At 42.5% G+C, this 20,877-nt stretch overlaps 3 protein-coding genes and 1 pseudogene across 18 annotated transcripts; 3 read left to right on the forward strand and 1 right to left on the reverse strand.

Moving 5' to 3' along the window:
* Positions 1 to 1,900: 1,900 nt before the first annotated feature.
* Positions 1,901 to 2,428, reverse strand: LOC123115481 (pectinesterase inhibitor 8-like; annotated as a pseudogene).
* A 706-nt stretch (positions 2,429 to 3,134) lies between these two features.
* On the forward strand, positions 3,135 to 8,240 carry LOC123110166 (glutathione S-transferase 4). 16 transcript variants are annotated; one of them, XR_006453190.1, is made up of 7 exons: positions 3,324 to 3,485; positions 3,631 to 3,679; positions 4,033 to 4,176; positions 4,278 to 4,467; positions 4,552 to 7,069; positions 7,490 to 7,568; positions 7,732 to 8,240. XR_006453190.1 is itself a non-coding variant. In XM_044530634.1 (4 exons), exons 1-4 carry the CDS (start codon positions 3,336 to 3,338, stop codon positions 7,756 to 7,758), a joined length of 327 nt encoding a protein of 108 aa, XP_044386569.1. In that variant the 5' UTR covers positions 3,135 to 3,335; the 3' UTR covers positions 7,759 to 8,240. The 16 variants fall into 16 exon arrangements, 5 of the variants coding, with proteins under 5 accessions (XP_044386569.1, XP_044386572.1, XP_044386567.1 ...); XR_006453189.1 differs by having other exon boundaries at positions 4,295 to 4,467; XR_006453186.1 differs by having other exon boundaries at positions 3,290 to 3,485; positions 3,631 to 4,176.
* Positions 8,241 to 15,213: 6,973 nt separating this feature from the next.
* LOC123114567 (probable glutathione S-transferase GSTF1) lies at positions 15,214 to 15,669 on the forward strand. Its single transcript, XM_044536071.1, has one exon. The coding sequence runs from the start codon at positions 15,256 to 15,258 to the stop codon at positions 15,667 to 15,669; it is 414 nt and encodes a 137-aa protein (XP_044392006.1). The 5' UTR covers positions 15,214 to 15,255.
* A 448-nt stretch (positions 15,670 to 16,117) lies between these two features.
* Positions 16,118 to 16,483, forward strand: LOC123115482 (probable glutathione S-transferase GSTF1). The gene has a single exon (XM_044536631.1). It carries the CDS (start codon positions 16,118 to 16,120, stop codon positions 16,481 to 16,483), a length of 366 nt encoding a protein of 121 aa, XP_044392566.1.
* The last annotated feature ends 4,394 nt before the right edge of the window (positions 16,484 to 20,877 follow it).

The following is a 20,877-nucleotide window of genomic DNA, read 5'->3' on the forward strand; positions in this document are numbered from 1 at the left end:
GTGTGTGTGTGTGTGTGTGTGTGTGTGTGTGTGTGTGTGTGTGCCAGTCGTATATGCATATGCAGGGTATTGTTGAACCCATTTTAATGTATTGTATTTTCCAATTTCATTTCATGTTGTAGAAATAGAAAATGAAGATATATTTTTATTGGTGCCCATAACGGGAGTGTTTGCACCTATCATTTAATATCGAGGGAATCAAACAGCCGAGGGGACTGAATCAACACCACAAATTGGAACAACGGTAGCGTAACAATATTGGTATGGCTGCTCCTGCCCATGTTCAATTTGGTGAAGGTGAATAGATGATATATTGTTTTCAATCATTTTGGTCTCTCAAAGGGGTTTAGTCTCGTCAAAGTGGTAAGTTTTTAATTTGTATCAATGATAGTAATTAGTTCACTTGATATTTATGCCTTTTCTTATGGACGCACACTTTTACTGCCCTAAAGGTGTTGGTTCCTCTACCATTGATCAAGTTATGGGAGGCACACATGAGGTAACCAATTGATTTGGTACTTTTTTGTATCCCCATATTATTATCTGTACCTATGTCATGTTTTATCTATTATGTTGGATCATTGAGCATTGAGTTTACATTCTATATTTATTGAGAATTTAACTTTATTTTGTTTGTTTTGCATGTGGTATTTTTCCAAAAATGTTATGAAATATTTCGGGTAGTTATAATACCAAAAAAAAAATCCATGTTACCAAGAAAATTTTGGCCCGGGATTTTCTTTTTTTCTGGCTCCACTACTGAGCCTAGGTGTGGTATTCGTGCTATGCTCGTTGTTCGCGGCGAGTGGTAATCTTCTTGTACTTACAATTCTGCCTTCTCTAAAGCTATGGTACACATAGGCGTACTCGGAAAAAAAATCACGCATGGTAAAGGGCCTTGAGGGCCAGCCCGATAAGCAAATGCAATAAAAGGCTGGCGCGTCCATGGAAAATGAGTGCCCACACAAAGGTACAACTGAGTTTACTCTGATGCCAAAATGTCAATGCTCAATCTCAAGAATAACCTAATCTAAAAAAATCAAGAATAATCTGGAATTAAACCTTAGAAAAGAAAAAAAACTGTTGTGATTTTATCATGAAAAATGAAACGTTGCAATGACTAGCACCATAAAAATATATTTTGGTTATGTCCATGTGCACAGTTATGTACTACATTTAAGATCAAGAAGGACGACACTACAAAAATAGACATTTTGGTAATGTTTATATATGTGCAATTATATGGTACATTTAAGATCAAGAACAACGCCACTCCCCGCCAGCTGGAAACACTTAAGTGCCATTATGTTGAGAGAGCAATTTTTTTTTTGGATCGGTCTTTATTGGGTTTACCTATTATTTTAGTGACATATAAATGCAGTACATTGAAAGGGTATAAGACAACTCTTTGGCTACGTTACAAGCAAAATAGATATAGCACATTGAAAGGGTATAAAGACTACGTTACAAGCAAACAAAATATAGCACATTGAAAGGGTATAAGAAAATTCTTTGGCTGCGTTACAAGCAAAAAAAATATAGCACATTGAATGGGTATAAAGACTACGTTACAAGAAAAATAAATATAGCACATTGAAATGGTATAAGATAAATATTTGGCTACGTTACAAGCAAAATAAATTTAGCACATTGAAAGGGTATAAGATAATTCTTTGGCTACGTTACAAGCAAAATAAAAATAGCACATTGAAAGGGTATGCGAAATTTAATGCGCCCATCAAGATGCATTGAGAACTCTATTTGGCATGTAATTAAACCCACAACTAATGAAAACATGTTGTATTCCTTGCATGTACCTTACAAAGGTTCAAGTAGTAATCGCTACAAGTTTGATCTGACCTCTAAACTCTCCCACAATTTGGATCCATGATGCTATTCATCACTTGATAAGGTTAGTGATGGCTGTGCAGACGATCGCTATCTGCAAGGAGTAGAGGCTACGTTGCTTGAGAGGCGATGGGACGGCGGCCTTCACAAAGGCATCGTCGCACTGGTGCGCCAGGGAGACGGCCTTTGCTGCCTCCTCCTTCCCCATGGCGTAATTCCGGCCGTTGATCTCATCGTAGGCTCCGGCAAACGCGAACTTCATGTTGACGTGCAACCCTTGGCATTGCCCAAGGGCCACCTTCGTCTTGGCATCCGTGTCCGGCTTCACTAGCAGGCGCTCAATGTCGTGGATGGCGCCATAGGCGTTGTTGACGCCCATGTTAGCCGCTATCTTGGCCAGGCCCCATGCGTCTATGTTGGAGCTCCGGATGTGCTTTCTCAACTCCGTCGTGCAGAAATTGTAGAGGACATGAGCATCCTTGTCAGCCGCCGCCTAGCAGGTTGTTTCCACGGTCGCGTCGACACCGAACAACACGAGAGCAACGGTGGCTACGACCACAAGAGCCGACGGTGGCCTCATGGATCTATGGATGGAGAGAGATGGTAAGCTGGGGTAATTTTGTCTGCGGCGCACAATACTATTTGGAGAAAGCCTGCAGGATGTCTAACTATTTATAGGCAGGGGCACCCTAAGGTTGTGCACAACTAGTTACAGGTTACAGTTATATCTAGGATCTTTTTATGAAACATTAATATTTGTTTGGTTAATTTAGGGGAATTAGGATATTAACTGTGAGTTAGATCTTGTAAAAAAGACTACATTTACATGGCTTTTTATATCTCGGACCAAATTAATTTCATCGTCTTGTAGTACTATTGCTAGGCTGGCGTGAGCAGTGGTTAGTTGGTGGCTTGTTCACGTGGATGAATGGCAGGAGGGCTTCCTCGATCGAATAGATTTCTTACAAGTAGGATGTTTGTATTCAGTAAGTAGTCAGCACTCGTGCGATATGGAGTTGGGTCATGGCCAAGGCACGCACGGCCTTCATCCTCGACCACGCAAGTGCATCCATCCTTTCAGCCGTCGACGCAAAGTCACAACTGTAGGGCCGCTGGTGGTTGCGTTGCGCCTCACAAAGTGGATGTTGAAGCAATCCTTGCAAATTTCGTTACTGTATTTGGTTCAGAGAAAAAAATTCCAACAGCCTCCAATTATTTTAGCACAATGATCCTAGCACAATTTTGCTTACCTACTACGTACGTACCCATGGATTGCATTGCGCTTGCGCACGCAAGCAGTGACGATCGGCGTCGCCTAAAAAACTCAGGTTTGACTGTATACATACCTTGAATATTGTTTTGGATTTGGATTGGACTGCCGGCGTGCTAAATGAACAACAGTAGTACTAGTGCTCGATGATGAACTACGTACATAAATGGACGCATAGTGGTGCACTGCAAGCACAGAGGGAGAAGAAGAAGAAGGGATGGCGCCTATGAAGGTGTACGGCTGGGCGGTGTCGCCATGGATGGCGCGGGTCCTCGTCTGCCTGGAGGAGGCCGGCGCCGAGTACGAGCTCGTGTCCATGAGCCGGAACGGCGGCGACCACCGGCGGCCGGAGCACCTCGCCAGAAACGTACGTCTGCTATCCTATCCTATAAACTCTTCAAGATCCGACTTCTTCTGCCCTGCCTACGCGTCTCTTGGAAGCAAGAAACAGAGTGGTCAACCGCGTTTGCGTGCTCAACTACTAACCCTGTTCCCGTCCGACAATTCTGCAGTCCCTCAGTGAGATCCCGGTGCTGGAGGACGGTGATCTCACGCTTTACCGTAAGCCTTCACTAGATCATGGATGGCGCGCGTTGCCGCACCCATCCATTTTAAATGTTGTTTGATAGTGTTAGAAAATTATGTAGAATATGGGGTTCCTAATTATTTTGAAATGGAAGTGCAAAATAAAAGTTCCATCGAGTCTCCTTTGGCATGATCATGGCATGGACCCCAGTATAAACCTTAGTGGCGGACATTTTCTCATTCATCTATCCAATAGAATGGTATGACTTTATCTTCACAATTAAATGGACCAAAAAGCAAAATTAAATCCACGTCATAGTCACAGGAAGACAACTTCATGGCATTGCCCTTGGCAGATTTGTGATGAAAATATGTAGTTTTGCATGCAGATTTGTGATGAAAATATATAGAACGTCTATTTAGGACCCTGGGTGAAGAATAAGTAATTCTTCACCCCAGTCGAACGATCGAGCCAGAATACTGGGATTCTCTCGAATCGCACCCCACGATGACCAGAATTGTCCCTCCTCGAGGTAACTTTACGTTGGTCTTCGCTCACGATTGTTTTTTCTTTTATTTTCCTCGAGGTAAAATTACCTTGGCATCGAGGTAATTTTATTTGCTAACCGTTTAGGAGCTAGCAAACCTCAGGTTGCGTTATCTGCTAATCGGATCCGACTGGTTCCAAGCAGTACTCCATATTTCCCTCTCTCACGCGATAGAGACCAAGAGGCAAAGTGGGAATTGCACCGATGCGGCGCGAGATCCGCGGCGACAACGTCCTTCTCCGGCGTCCCTCTCCACCGCCGTTGGTTTTCTCGCCAGTAAAGCCTCCCTCCTCCTCTTCCTCTGCTTTTCCCCATCCATTAATTTCTGAATTTTTAGGGTTAGGGTTCTTGATTTTTTAGGAGCGGGGCAAATGAAGAGGAAGGAGACCAAGAAAGAATACCGGGTTGCCCAAGAAGCTGCTCCTCGCGTTGACGCGGCACAATGGGAAGAGGTGGAACTCCCGTTGGCGACGTCCTCGTTGATCTCAAGTGCAAAATTTTGGGTTCGGCCAGAACAAGAGCCATCATTCTGTCCTACAGAAAAAAGGTCCCTCATACTGTACGTGTTTCATCCTCACTTCCTCTGGTCAGTAGCGAGCTAAATTAATCTTTCATCAGGGTAAAAGAAGCAGAGTGGTAATCGGTTGTCCATCAGAAAAAACCTCGCACCACAAATGCTAGATCATTAGGAGCAGTAGCCGAAGGAGATTCAACAATTTCCTCATCCTCTATTTTTTTTCTAAAAAAATGCCTGCATCATCTGTTGTTTCCCCTATGCTACTAAATGAAAGATTCACAACGCATCAAAATTTTGATCAATTAATCGATGGAGTGCTCAGTACTGGGGGTGGACATCAAAATTTCAATCAATCAACTTGAGCATTTGCACTAATCAGAAATATGACACAGTGTACTGAACATAACTAACCAAAACCAAGGAAGGGTCCAGGGCGATGGCGTTGTGCATGGCGTGCTGGCATGTACTGACGGCATAGGCGAGACACTGCGGATCCAACTTCTGAGAAGCAGGGAAGAAGGAGGAGCCTCGGGCGTGGGCGTGCACTGTGCTGGTGTGGGCAGGCAGATTGGGTGTGCCTCGTGCGGCCACTCCCGACCGCCGGCTATGAGCCGTGAAGAGGTTACCAGGGGATTGAGCTCTTGAGGAGGAGGTCAGGACTCAGGGTAAGCTATCTGGTCGACGGAGGCCGATGCGGATGCTAGAGGCGACGGACTCACAGACGAGGAGGTTGTGATTTCTCAATCGCGTGATCGACAGATATGTGCTGCACATGGGCTCTATCTGCTGATTGGCTGTGCTTGAGTGACGAAAATACCAAGTAAAAATTTGTTTTCACAATCAAAAGGGGGAGGGGGGAGGGTCGTGGCCGCGTTTGGTCTCCACGATGCTGCGCCAGTGCAATAGAAGCACTACCTCTGTACAATGCAGTCACTGCATCACGTTGCATTGATGTGTTTTTTCTTATTGATAACTTGATTTGGTTAATTTGTGCATGACTATTTGTTTGTTTTTCTTTCACACGTCAGTGTTTGTGCCACGGCTTGTTAGATAACCATTTCCACACTTATGTAACTAGATAATGGAGAGCTACCAGCTTGTACTGCTCTGCTATGACTACTTTTCTGCTACCTTTCACTGTCACATCATCAAACATATGGACCAAACAAATTCATGTATCAAAAGAAGAAAACAAATACATTTCCCCGAAAGTTAAACATTTCATCAGACTTTACGCGAATATTGTACATATTGTTCTATCCCGGAGGGCGTTATGATTTGAAATGGCGAATGCCCACTGCAGTAATGAATTTGATTCTCGAATGCTAATTCAATTTTGTTTGCACTTCTGCCGATTTAAAGCATTCACTCAAACTTATTTTAAATCTTTTCTCAATTCTGTAGTTCATATATCACTGAGGCTGTAATAATTTTTGTGTGAATAACTCACTTTAACAGTAACTAGTTCCAAAATATTTCCAAAATGCTATGCATGAAGAGAAAATGGTGTACTGACAAGAACCTACCAAGCCCCCAATGTGATTTCTGTTGTAGTTAATGGTATACTAACAAGCACGTAGGATGGCCTATTTTTTTACTTGAGTCACTAATATAATTTCAGCTCTAGTTGGTATTTGGAAATGGGTATGCGTGGAAGCAAAGAACTATGACTGCCATTCTATCCTTCTGCTAGTTATTGAATTTTACAGTTTGTTTCTTCTTCTAGGCGGCCGATATGTTTTTCAGTTTAAGCTCAGCAAATGGAGTAGTGATATGGTCCTTGTGCATGTGATTTACTAGATTGTCAGCAACGATTCAGAGGTTACTAAATTTACATGGAGTAGTGAGAAAGTCTATTAATAACCCAGGGCGAAGAGTTCTTCACCCTGGTCGATCGACTGACTCAGACTATCATTTTGCGTTTGAGGTAAAGAGGCCACCGATTCCACGTTGTAAAATTACATCGGGTTGGAAGTAATTACGTTTATCGTTGAGTCGAATCTGCCCCCACTTACCCATCTTTTTTCTGAGTTGTCCCTTCGAACGGTTTGTGAGTATCGGCGGCGATGCACACGCAGGAGACGGCGGTGTGGTTCTCATTGTTTTGGCTCGGACCGAATTAATCGATTGGCTGGCTGGCGGGGCGGCGTGCTCTCGGCAGCGTTGTTGCTGGGCCGCTGGGACAGAGTATTCTGTGGCGTCTGCCTAGGTCTTGGGCGGCGTCCTGCGGGGTCGTCGCGGTGGAGCCGTGATGGGTGATCGTGGCGGCGCTGCAGTGTGTGGCCGAGCTTGCGCTGCTTCATGACGGCATTCTGTAATGTTTAGATTGAAGTTTGGTTGGGTGCGAGTGCACGGGATGAGGTGCGCAACCCCAAAACTGATGCTATCTCTTCTAAATTTCCAATTAACTTGCACCTATGTTTCACTTTGCCATGCTATTCCTCAATTGCTTTGTCATGCTCTTCTCAAATCGCTAGTCTAGCCTGGTTCGCTCAAAAAAGCGAGGCAGAACAATCTGCCAGAACAGGTTTACGTAAAGCTCCTGTGCATTGTTGAACTCTCCTCTTATTTTCCTTTGATCTCTAATTGTAGTTAAGCATTTTTTTTCTCTCACTCATTACAACTTGTTATTTTGAGAAGTGACTCTGTTCTGGATGTTGGAAATAACTTCAGATAATTCTGTTGCTTTCTAGTCAATTAAAAAAGCATGCTCGTCAATGTTCCTCTTGAGATCATTGCAATAGCTACGAGTTCTGATGCAATATTTCCTATTGTTTCTAGGTGCGTGTGTTGTGTCACTTTCCTGGGCTATTAGTTGTGTTTTGCCACATGAGGAGTTCTGCAGCGGCTTTTGCACTTGGTATGTTATCTTCAGGAGTCCTGTAAGAGCTGGTACCAGTGAACTACCTTTGCTTTTTATGACTCAAGGCTTGAGCCTTTTGTTATGTTTTCTAGACTTTACTATATTTGCTTACCTGTGTTTGTGTTCTTGTATTTAACACTTTGTAACTCCATTTGCTTAGGAACACGACGTCGTTCTGAACTTCTAATGCCCCCAAATGCACCAGCAACACAGCAGGAAGAATGTCGACGGCGAGATGAGCAACATCTGGCAGATTGCCGACAGAGGCCACGGAAGGTGGCTGGAACCCCATTGTGGCCCCGAAATCAACCAACAACGGGCAAACAGAGAGGAGGTGACTCACGGACGTAGCGGGGCGTGGCAGAGTGGGCTACTATTCCACACTCTAAAATTGAGGTTAAGAGGAATGAAAAGAGTGATTTTGTTCCTGAATCATGCTTCACATTTCTTTAGCAAACAAGCACTAGCAGCCCCGTTTTGGACGTGCTTCTTGTAGGTTCATGTAGACATGCCAATGAAGGCCTGGTAAAGAAAAATAGAAAAAAAATACAGTATATTGGTTTAATTTTCTCTTGTGTAGACCAAAATTAGCAAGTAAAGGAAATTTGATTTTGCTTCCAAATTCTTTCTGTGAGTTCATCCCAAGAATAAAGTTTTGTTACTATTTAACTTGCAACTTGTGACTTCCGGAGGCAATTTTTCCATCTGATGTTGCTATTAAACAACTCCCACGCACAACAAAGAAATCAGGCTTCAACCAGATGTCCAACATCTCCAGAACCTTGATTGCTGATCGCCTGAACCTACAGAACTCTATGCTTGTAAGTAGTACATAGGCTTGAGAAAGCATACTTTTTTTCGTGTGCATGTAGGCTTCATGGGATTAATCTCTCTATCTTTATGTACAATTCACGTATTTGGTTCAGTCAAATGTATTACATTTTCTTTAAATCTACTTGCCTTGTAAGTAATCTACTACTCCGGTACTCCCTCTAGTGTCAAAAAAGAAAAAACCGTCTTACATTATGGGACTGAGGGAGCATTTTATTTCAGTAAACATCCTGACCTACATATGAGAATTACGTAGCTCCTTTATTACGACAGTAAGGATTCACTAAGTTCCTATCGTAACACATTGTCCATTTTTTTTTCAGTCTCTATCTCGTTGTTTCTCTAGGAGCAGAAAAGATCTTTTGAAGAAACTGAGTATCATGCGACGCAGCTCGTGCACATAGAGGTAGTTTAACACTGAGGTAAAATTACCTTGCGAGCCTATTTTTCCTTATGGCAACTTACTTAGCATGCATGACGAATATTTACGTCAAACCTTTGTTTCTTACGGCGGCGCGATAATAGTTTCTCACAGGAAGTAACTTAGTGGCATGCATAATGTAAGATTACTGTGCTCTCTTTTGTCCAGTCGAGGAATGGTTTCCTTCCTTTCCGGAGTAATCTTACCTCAAGTGTTACGTTTTAAAACTCTGGACGTGGGATGGGCTGGGGTGAGGAATAAGAATTCCTCACCCTGGATGACGAATAGTCAACCCCTATATATATATATATATATATATATATATATATATATATATATATATATATATATATATATATATATATATATATATACGGCAGCGCTATTGTGAGCGTGCGCGCATTTTAACTTAACCTACGCGCTGGCCGCTCCTAATCACGCGCATGTCGCCCGCCCGCGGGGCGCGGAGAAGGCAGCATGTTGAGGGTAACCGCATGTGGAGGATAAAGTAAATATATTTAATTCTTTTACGATGTGTTGGTCAGTATATAGTGCCAGTAAAATATTAAGTATAGATGGTAATAGACCTAGGTTTTTTACCGGTACTGAGATATCGTAGGTTTCACCCAGTAATAGATTAAGTATAGATGGTAATGGAACTATTTTTTTACCGGCATTGAGTTACCGATGGTTTTATCAGTAAATTTAGTAAAACCTTCGCCACACATGTTGTAATATACTACTATAATAACATATTAAGCATGGATAGTAAATGGACCTAAGTTCATCCAGTAATAGATTAAGTGTAGATAGTAATGGACCTATTCTTTTTACCGGCATTGAGTTACCATTGTTTTATCACCAAATGTATTAAACATTTGCCAGACATGTAGTATTGTATTACTATGGTAACATACTAAGCATGATTACTACCGAAACTGAAAATGTAATGTATTAATAGCAGTATGTACAAAGAAGTGTGTAACTATGGTAACATGTAGTACTAATTATTAGAGTATCATAGCAGTAGTAAAGGGATTACCACGTAGTGACCGATCAATGCACAATCATGGGGGACGTGGGTACAGAATATAATTGGAGTATATTATTTTAAGGAAAACTGTACGTGATGGTAACTCCTTTACTGCTGCTATGATATTGATAGTAATCAGTTACTATGTCCTACATGCCCTTTTACGATGGTCATTAGACGAGCGACGAGGGGTTGGTCGTAAGATGTTACGGTGAACTTTTACCCACGATCCCGCGCGCCCTTTCATGTGGTTAGCACGTTTGCCTGCTTAGCGCGCCGGTTGGCTCTAAGCGGCCGGAGCGTACGATATGCCACAGTGCGCGCAAGCACACTTTAGCAAGCCTATATATATATATATATATATATATATATATATATATATATATATATATATATATATATATATATATATATATAGAGAGAGAGAGAGAGAGAGAGAGAGAGAGAGAGAGTTGAAGATTTGTCTAACTGAATATAAGCATCAGGAAAAATTAATCTTCCTTCAAGAGTAATTACCATAGGTGTCAAAGTACATAACATTAGGTGTCAAGAAATTTTATGATGACAATCCCTTTTCTTACAAAACATACTATGCCTCTATCGCTTGAAAGTTCAGAACAAGACCAAGGTGCATAAACCATAACTGAAACATAAATTGTACTTGGGCAATTCTATCTATAGATTTTATTTAATGATAGTAGTAAGAAACGAATAGACACAGGAACATAGAGTATCTAGGGAGACTTGAGGAGGGAATCGTTCTAAAAAAATGGACATTGCTTTCTACTAAGCGCAGTCACATATCTACTCCGTTCATGTTGTTCACACATATTCTGTGTGGAACATATATTATCATTGCTGGTGTAGGTGATATGTGAAGGCATATGTAGCACATCCCACCCTGTCCACCCTCTAGCTCCGCCACTGCATGAAGCATCCTCTCTAATGAAAATAGCATAAGTAGCCACCATAAAAGAAATTAACGCCTTATGGCAGGAAATTCAAGGTCCTGACCATTATTAGTAATTTCATGGCAATTGATGATTCATTACAGATGCACTGGTAGCTATTCCACAATTAATAATTATCGAAAATTATTAGTAATAGAAAAGATTGAGAATGACAAACCAGATCCACCATTTGTCTTATTTCTAATTTAGTAATGTTGTGGTGCCAAGCTTAAGTAAACAGACCCTAATCTCTTCAAGGGTAAATTTCCCGATCTGCTCAGTATATAGGCATTCGTATACTTTCCATTAGCCCATGGTTTATTTCTTTGACAAGCTCTGTAGAATAACATTTGATTATGGCAGAAGAAATGAGAAGATACTGTGGTCAAGCAAAAAGAAAAAAGAGCCACAAGGTAAGATCATCCGAGTACCTTCATTTAGTAATGTTATTATTGCCAAGCTTCAGTAAACAAACTCTAATTTCTACAAGGGTAAATGTCTGAACGTGGTCAGTATATATAGGCATTTGAATACTTTTCATTAGCCCATGGTATATTTTCTTTGACAAGCTCTCTAGAATGATATCTGATTATGGCAGAAGAAATGGGAAGATACTGCAGTCAAGCAAAAAGAAAAAAGAGCCACAAGTTAAGATCATCCGAGTACCTTCAAGGCTGCCCTTGCTAATTAAAATTCCAGAAGACCATTGGAGCGTCCTTCGCAAAATAAAGTAAATGAAATGAATATCAGAATCTCAGGGACACCATAACATAAACTGGAATACAAAGGAGAAATAACAAATTGAAGGGAAAAAAGAAGAGTGTATCTGTAAGTCTGTAACCAAAGACAAAACATATTGTTCCGGATCCAAATCTGAAACACTATACGAAAGTAAACACCATACATCTGTTACAGAAGATACACATTATCAGTATGTCTCTTCTTTTGGTTCTGATTACCTGGCCATGCAAAAATATTGTTCTGGCTCCAAATCTAAAACAGTATACAGAAGTAAACATCACACGTCTGTTACAGAAGATACGCATTATCAGTATGTCTCTTCTTTTGGTTCTGACCACCTGGCAATTCAAAATCAAATAAACAGATCAGGAAGCTCCAAGATCTACCGAAATTAGTTGACAACAGCTAACATGAACATCATCTGTATGTAATTTTTTCTGGAATAAGAGGGCATCAGGACAAGGCAATTGCTTGGTGGAAGAGTGAATCATACATGAATTGAAAAACAATATAGGGAAACCTATCCGAGCATCATGGTGAAGGAGGTTCTGCTGCTGGGGTGGAAAGGTTGAGCGAAGAGTTGTAGTGGAGGAAGCATATATACACGTACCATCATCCGCTATGAATGTCAGGACAGAAACTGAAGAATGACCACATCTTGAAATCTCGATGGAGCAGTTCTGATCAGACGAAGCATCGGCATGAATCGCCTGCATCAGCTAGATCCTCTCCCTCCTTTCTCCATTCTGTAGCAGACTAATCGCCTGTGTCGGCTGGATCGACTGATCCCCTCGTTGCCCGCATCGCCGGTGGCGGCAGGATAATAGACTGCCATCTCTCTCTCGCCTGGGTTGATCTGGTTGTATAGTGACCTGGGGCCGATGGAGGTTAGCCTAATGGGCAGTGATCGAATTGTTTATTTTTGTTGCCTCATCCGGCCGCGCCGCTCGCGTCGGCGCGCAGCCGCCAATGCACTCCGAGGCCATGTCAGGCGGCGCAGTCGGAACAGAGCAGGTGGCGGAAAGTGGTTTAGAGCTTGTGTGTGGTGTTTCACCTATGCGCTGTGTTGGATAGGACGGTAGAGAAGGCCAGGATGACAGAAAAGGCCCAGTAGGCCAGTAGGCCCAATTGAATCTCAGACACCGAAAAAAGCGACCGGAGCAGCGGCCCGAAAAACCCAGCGCAGCCTGACACGCGAGTTAGTGCCTGCGTACGAGATTTAGGTGCGACTAACAGCGATCCAACGGCCAAAATTGACTAAAAGTGGCGATCTAATGGATAGAAATGCTAATGGCCTGAGAGAGCTGGGAGGGTACTCAGTTTTAATATATCTAAAATGGTTTTTATTATATTTTTAGTTCAGTAGCTAATTTCTGTACGCAATTTTTTTTCTTGTCCCTCTTTTTTCAAATTATGTTCAGAATTTTGAAAAATGTTTGGAATTTCAGGTGAAAACATGATTTTCCTTTTTTTTTGAGATTTTCAGAAATTATTCAAATATTGAGAAAATTCTTGTTTCAAAATTTTTTTCATAAATTTAAAAATGTTCCCGTTCTAAAAATGTGTTCAAAAATTCAAAAAGTATTCACATTTTTAAAAGATGTTCCCGTTCTCAAAATGTGTTCACAAATTCAAAAATTTAGAATATGTTTGGGAATTTCAAAAGATGTTCCCACTTTTAATATTTTTTTCACAAATTCAAAAAATTGCTCATGTTTTCAAGATTAGTTCGCAAATTCAAGATGAATTCCGGGAATTTAAAAAAATGTTTGCCTTTCAATTTTTGTTCACAAATTGAAAAAATGTTCGGGAATTTCACTTTCGAATTTGTTCACAAAAATATCATGTTTTGAAAATGTGTTCATGAATTCAAAACTTGTTCAGGGAATATCAAATAATGTTCGCCTTTGAATATTTGTTCACAAATTTCAAAAAATGTTCGGGAATTTCACTTTCCAAATTGTTCACATAAAAATCATGTTTTCAAAATGTGTTCGTGAATTCAAAAATTGCTCAGGCAATTTCAAAAAATGTTTGCCTTCGAATTTTTGTCCGCAAGTTTCAAAAACTATTCGTGAATTTCACTTTCGAAATTGTTCATACAAAAATATCATGTTTTTCAAAATGTGTTCATGAATTCAAAATTTGTTCAGGGAATTTCAAAAAATGTTCGCCTTTCAATTTTTGTTCACAACTTAAAAAAGATGTTTGGGAATTTCACTTTCCAAAATTTTCAAAAAAAATCATGTTTTCAAAATGTGTTCGTGAATTCAAGAAATGTTCGGGGAATTTCAAAAAAGGTTCGCCTTTGAATTTTTGTACACAAATTTTAAAAATGTTCGGGAATTTCACTTTCCTAATTGTTTTACAAAAAAAATCATGTTTTCAAATGTGTTCGTGAATTTAGAAATTGTTCATGGAATTTCAAAAAATGTTAGTAATGATGCTGGCTAGCGACGTTTGTCAATAGCAAGAGGTTCTCGGTTTAATTGCTCACACAAATTTGTGTTTATGGGAATTTTTTTACGTGATGTTTTAAATTTCGCCGCTGTTGATTACCTATTTAAATGCCACGCTGCCAATATTGCACAAAAACTTGTGTGTCTCAGTGGTTAATGGCTTTCATGTTGCACGCAACCAACCTTGACGTGTCGTGTTCGAATCCCAGCGCCATCCCCTTCTTTTTCTGCCTTTTTTCACGTAGCAACCCGTGTCATTGCAAATGGGCCGGCCCAGCTGAGTCGCCCTGTGCGAACCACCGACTGTTTGCCGCAACAAGCGGCAAATAGGAGGTCCCCAAATACAAGCCCGAGCTTCTAGGAGCGGGCAGCCTCGAGGAGTCGGCGATGGTGGATGTCTGGGCTGATGCGGATGCCCACCAGCTCGAGCCCATACTCAAGCCCATCGTGTTCAACTGCATCATCCACCCTTTCATCGGGATGGACATCGACCAGGGCCTCATCGATGAGAGCGTTGAGAAGCTGAAGAAGCTGCTAGAGGTGTATGAGGCGAGGCTGTCAAGCAACAAGTATTTGGCCGGGGATTTCGTGAGCTTTGCCGACCTCACTCATTTCTTCTTCATGCGCTACTTCATGGCGACGGAGCACGCGGTCGTTCTTGACGCATACCCGCATGCCAAAGCATGGTGGGACGCATTGTTGGCAAGGCCGTCGGTCAAGAAGGTGATAGCTGGCATGCCTCCGAATTTTCGATTCGGGAGGAAACTCATTGTAAGTGGGTACTTACGAGAAAACTCATGAACCTACATTTGCGCAGAAGGTGATGAAGTAGCCATGAATTTTCAACTATGTGAGATTAGGAACATTCGCCTACTTCATCAGCTTTACCTAAATGTAGCCATTCTTGACATAGTAGTAATCAGCTGGCCCTTCTTCAGACATCGGTCTTAGAGGATGGTCCTTCTAGTAGACAATGTCTCCCTTTTGGCCTAGCCAAGAAGCATTCTCCATAATAAAGGAATCAAATGGGAGGACAAACATCGGTCCTTAGGATACTTGCCTTCTTCACCAACACATCCCTTTCTTTTTCTGCCTTTTTTCACGTAGCAACCCGTGTCATTGCAAATGGGCCGGCCCAGCTGAGTCGCCCTGTGCGAACCACCGACTGTTTGCCGCAACAAGCGGCAAATAGGAGGTCCCCAAATACAAGCCCGAGCTTCTAGGAGCGGGCAGCCTCGAGGAGTCGGCGATGGTGGATGTCTGGGCTGATGCGGATGCCCACCAGCTCGAGCCCATACTCAAGCCCATCGTGTTCAACTGCATCATCCACCCTTTCATCGGGATGGACATCGACCAGGGCCTCATCGATGAGAGCGTTGAGAAGCTGAAGAAGCTGCTAGAGGTGTATGAGGCGAGGCTGTCAAGCAACAAGTATTTGGCCGAGGATTTCGTGAGCTTTGCCGACCTCACTCATTTCTTCTTCATGCGCTACTTCATGGCGACGGAGCACGCGGTCGTTCTTGACGCATACCCGCATGCCAAAGCATGGTGGGACGCATTGTTGGCAAGGCCGTCGGTCAAGAAGGTGATAGCTGGCATGCCTCCGAATTTTCGATTCGGGAGCAAACTCATTGTAAGTGGGTACTTACGAGAAAACTCATGAACCTACATTTGCACAGAAGGTGATGAAGTAGCCATGAATTTTCAACTATGTGAGATTAGGAACATTCGCCTACTTCATCAGCTTTACCTAAATGTAGCCATTCTTGACATAGTAGTAATCAGCTGGCCCTTCTTCAGACATCGGTCTTAGAGGATGGTCCTTCTAGTAGACAATGTCTCCCTTTTGGCCTAGCCAAGAAGCATTCTCCATAATAAAGGAATCAAATGGGAGGACAAACATCGGTCCTTAGGATACTTGCCTTCTTCACCAACACATCCCCTTCTTTTTCTGCCTTTTTTCACGTAGCAACCCGTGTCATTGCAAATGGGCCGGCCCAGCTGAGTCGCCCTGTGCGAACCACCGACTGTTTGCCGCAACAAGCGGCAAATAGGAGGTCCCCAAATACAAGCCCGAGCTTCTAGGAGCGGGCAGCCTCGAGGAGTCGGCGATGGTGGATGTCTGGGCTGATGTGGATGCCCACCAGCTCGAGCCCATACTCAAGCCCATCGTGTTCAACTGCATCATCCACCCTTTCATCGGGATGGACATCGACCAGGGCCTCATCGATGAGAGCGTTGAGAAGCTGAAGAAGCTGCTAGAGGTGTATGAGGCGAGGCTGTCAAGCAACAAGTATTTGGCCGGGGATTTCGTGTACTTTGCCGACCTCACTCATTTCTTCTTCATGCGCTACTTCATGGCGACGGAGCACGCGGTCGTTCTTGACGCATACCCGCATGCCAAAGCATGGTGGGACGCATTGTTGGCAAGGCCGTCGGTCAAGAAGGTGATAGCTGGCATGCCTCCGAATTTTTGATTCGGGAGCAAACTCATTGTAAGTGGGTACTTATGAGAAAACTCATGAACCTACATTTGCGCAGAAGGTGATGAAGTAGCCATGAATTTTCAACTATGTGAGATTAGGAACATTCGCCTACTTCATCAGCTTTACCTAAATGTAGCCATTCTTGACATAGTAGTAATCAGCTGGCCCTTCTTCAGACATCGGTCTTAGAGGATGGTCCTTCTAGTAGACAATGTCTCCCTTTTGGCCTAGCCAAGAAGCATTCTCCATAATAAAGGAATCAAATGGGAGGACAAACATCGGTCCTTAGGATACTTGCCTTCTTCACCAACACATGAGTATGGCCAAATTGTTAGTTTGGCAGGAGTCCGGAGACAATGAATAGTGGCATGCCATTCCACGGTGTGTGCTCCGATATTTGAAGACTGCTGAGGGGTGAATCATGATTTTGGCAAGGTTATACTTGAAAAAAGGCAATCATGAATCAAACGTGTTTGCGCATGAGCTAGTTCCAATGGACATGAGTTGTGGTCGCATGCCCCCCTAATTCCCACATTTTTCTTTGCCATTGTTAGTTTATGATGTAACTACCGCTTTAATTTTTGGAAATAACTATAATTTAAGTTGATAGTTAATTGACACGACATCATTTTGGCTTCACAGGTGAACAGTGAAATGAGAAAATATGTCTAGTTTTTGCAGGGGCTAAAAATAATGTTATATATACTATGTTCATGTCTCCAACATGCGTGCAAATTTTCATGAGAAAACAACACATCTTGTGATTTTTTGGGAGAATGGAACAAAATCTATGGTATGAAAAGTAGGTTTTCCAAAGAAAACTTTCCTTCTTGTCCAGACCACAATGTTTGTTGTTTCCACATGAAAATTTTCATGCACGTCAAAGCAAGGACGAATCTACTGGAGGGCAGGCGATGCGATTTATTTTGTAGAAAAATGATAACTCGGGAAATGCATCCACAATTATTGGGTCCAAATCATGTGGATGGCAATCTTTAAAAAAACGTTGGTATTTGTGTGTGCTACATGGCAGTTTTCACTTTCGATCATGACATGTTTTGTAATATTTCCATGGCAAAAAAAAATTGATCATCAAAACTTTATTTCTCAAACAATGGCCATGCCGTTTACAATTTGAGGCAAAATAAAGTCTAGCAAAACATTGATTTAGTGTTAGCTTATGTGAGACTTGGGACTCTAATGCCCCCGACTTTGCCATTGCAACTTTAGTAGAAAATTGGATGGCAATTCATGTGATCGCTGGGAAAAAGCTCCACAAAACAGGGAGCTCCCAGTTGGCACTGCAGGCACCAGTTTCCTAAGCCGACGCCCACGCACCATCGCCCGTGGGCGGGCCCATATAGGCGAGCACTCGATTGTTCCTTCAATCGCTGGTTCGTTCCATGGATCGGTACATCGACCAATTTACTGCTCGCTACCCCTAGAAAAATCAGTTAACTGTTGATTCATATACAAAAAACTGAAAAATTTACAAAAAACAAAAAAGTTTATGAATTAAAAAATGTGCACGGACTTTGAACAAAAGTTAACAAAGTTTTTTAAAAAGTTCACCAAATTTAAAAAAAGATCATCCAATTTGAAAAAAAGTTCATCAATTATAAAAAAAGTTCACAGATTTAAAAAATGCTTGTTGATTTTTGAAAAAAAATCATCAAATTTGAAAACAGTTCATCGAATTAGAAAACAGTTCATCAAATTTCAAGAGTGTTGAACCTAACGAGGAGCAGAACAAAATGACAAGTGATTTTCAGCAAGGTATTTTTTGCAGGTACTAAAAGTTGCAGTGGTAGATAGTTTTTTAGTAAAATAGTTTGTAACAAGTAACAAGTAGCAACGGTGACAAGATGCAGCAAGGTGGACCAATCCTTTTTATAGCAAAAGACAAGCTGGAACGCTCTCTTATATGAAGCAAAGCGTTCTCGTAGACACATGAGAATTATCATCTAGTCATGTTCATCATGTTTAATTTATTCGCGTTTGCTATTTTGATAATTTGATATGTGGGTGGATCGGTGCTAGATGCTGCTTGAACAAACAACCCTCTTATGATTACCTCATCTCGCAAGCATCCGCAATTTATGGAATAACACATAAACTAGGGTTTAATCTTCTGTCCCTCTAGCAACCCATCATCTACTTTTAACTCCACAATGTCTTCCTTTAGGCTCAAGTATGATGAAGTGTCATGTAGTCCGCATTCACATGACACCACTAAAGGAAGAAAACATACATATCATCAAAATATCGAACAAATACTAACTTTACATGATTAATTATAACAAGACTCCTCTCATGTCCTCAAGAACAAAAGTAACTACTCACAAATCATATTCATGCTCAAGATCAGAGGGGTATTGATTATGCTTAAGGATCTAAACATTTAAAATTCCACCAAATAAACAAATTAGTATCAACTATAAGATGTAATCAACACTACTAGCAACCCACAGGTACCAATCTGAGGTTTTGGGACAGAGGCTAAATACAAGAGATCAACTAGGATTTGAGAGGAGATAGTGTTGGTGAAGGTGTTGATGAAGATTGGTCCTCGCATGATGAGAGGATCATTGGTGATGTCGATGATTTCAATTTCCCCCTCCTAGAGGGAAGTTCCCCTCGCGGAATCGCTCCGCCGGAGAGCAAAAATGCTCCTTCCCAGGTTCCACCTCAAGACGGCGGCAGTTCGCCCCGAAAGTCTTCTCCTTATTTTCTAGGGCAAATAGACTCATACAGCAGAAGATAGGCACTAGATGCCTGTTGGGGGGGGGGGGGGGCTACGAGCTCATAGGGCGCGCTCTAGGGGACGCCCCCTGAGCTCGTCGCTGGTAATTCTTCCGCCATTTTTTATGTATTCCAAAATAATTCTCCATAAATTTTTAGGTCATTTGGAGTTGTGGAGAATATCTATCTCTATTGTAGCTTTTTCAGGTCTAGAATTCCAGCTGCCGGCAATCTCCCTCTTCATGTGAAACTTGAAAAATAAAAGACAAAAGGCATTAGAATTGCATCATAAAGTGAAATAACAAACCAAAACAAAATAAATAATAGTAGTGAAACTGTTGGGAACGTAGTAATTTAAAAATTTTCCTACGCACACGCAAGATCATGGTGATGGCATAGCAACGAGAGGGGAGAGTGTTCGTCCACGTACCCTCGTAGACCGTAAGCGGAAGCGTTATGACAACGCGGTTGATGTAGTCGTACGTCTTCACGATCCGGCCGATCCAAGCACCGAACGTACGACACCTCCGGGTTCAGCACACGTTCAGCTCGATGACGATCCCCGGGCTCCGATCCAGCAAAGCTTCAGGGATGAGTTCCGTCAGCACGACGGCGTGGTGACGATGATGATGTTCTACCGGCGCAGGGCTTCGCCTAAACTCCGCGACGATATGACCGAGGTGGAATATGGTGGAGGGGGGCACCGCACACGGCTAAGGAACGATCCGTAGATCAACTTGTGTGTCTATGGGGTGCCCCCCTGCCCCCGTATATAAAGGAGCAAGGGGGGAGGCCGGCCGGCCCCTTGGGCGCGCCAAGGGAGGAGGAATCCTCCTCCTAGTAGGAGTAGGACTCCTCCTTTCCTACTCCTACTAGGAGGGGGAAGGAAGGGGGAAGGAAAGGGGGGCGCCCCCCCCTCCGAGTCCAATTCGGACCAGAGGGGGGAGGGGGCGCGTGGCCCATGCTGGCCGCCCCTCTCTCCTTTCCCCTAAGGCCCATAAGGCCCAATACTCTCCCAGGGGGTTCCGGTAACCCCCCTCCCCCCCCGGCACTCCGGTTTTCTCCGAAATCACCCGGAACACTTTCGGTGTCCGAATATAGTCGTCCAATATATCAATCTTTATGTCTCAACCATTTCGAGACTCCTCGTCATGTCCGTGATCACATCCGGGACTCCGAACAAACTTCGGTACATCAAAACTTATAAACTCATAATAAAACTGTCATCGTAACGTTAAGCGTGCGGACCCTACGGGTTCGAGAACTATGTAGACATGACCTAGAACCATTCTCGGTCAATAACCAATAGCGGGACCTGGATGCCCATATTGGTTCCTACATATTCTACGAAGATCTTTATCGGTCAAACTGCATAACAACATACGTTGTTCCCTTTGTCATCGGTATGTTACTTGCCCGAGATTTGATCGTCGGTATCCAATACCTAGTTCAATCTCGTTACCGGCAAGTCTCTTTACTCGTTCTGTAACACATCATCTTATAACTAACTCATTAGTTACAATGCTTGCAAGGCTTAGGTGATGAGTATTACCGAGAGGGCCCAGAGATACCTCTCCGACAATCGGAGTGACAAAACCTAATCTCGAATTATGCCAACCCAACATGTACCTTCGGAAACACCT

Source organism: Triticum aestivum, chromosome 5B, assembly GCF_018294505.1.
Source record: "Triticum aestivum cultivar Chinese Spring chromosome 5B, IWGSC CS RefSeq v2.1, whole genome shotgun sequence".
In the NCBI taxonomy this organism is placed as follows: Eukaryota; Viridiplantae; Streptophyta; class Magnoliopsida; order Poales; family Poaceae; genus Triticum; species Triticum aestivum.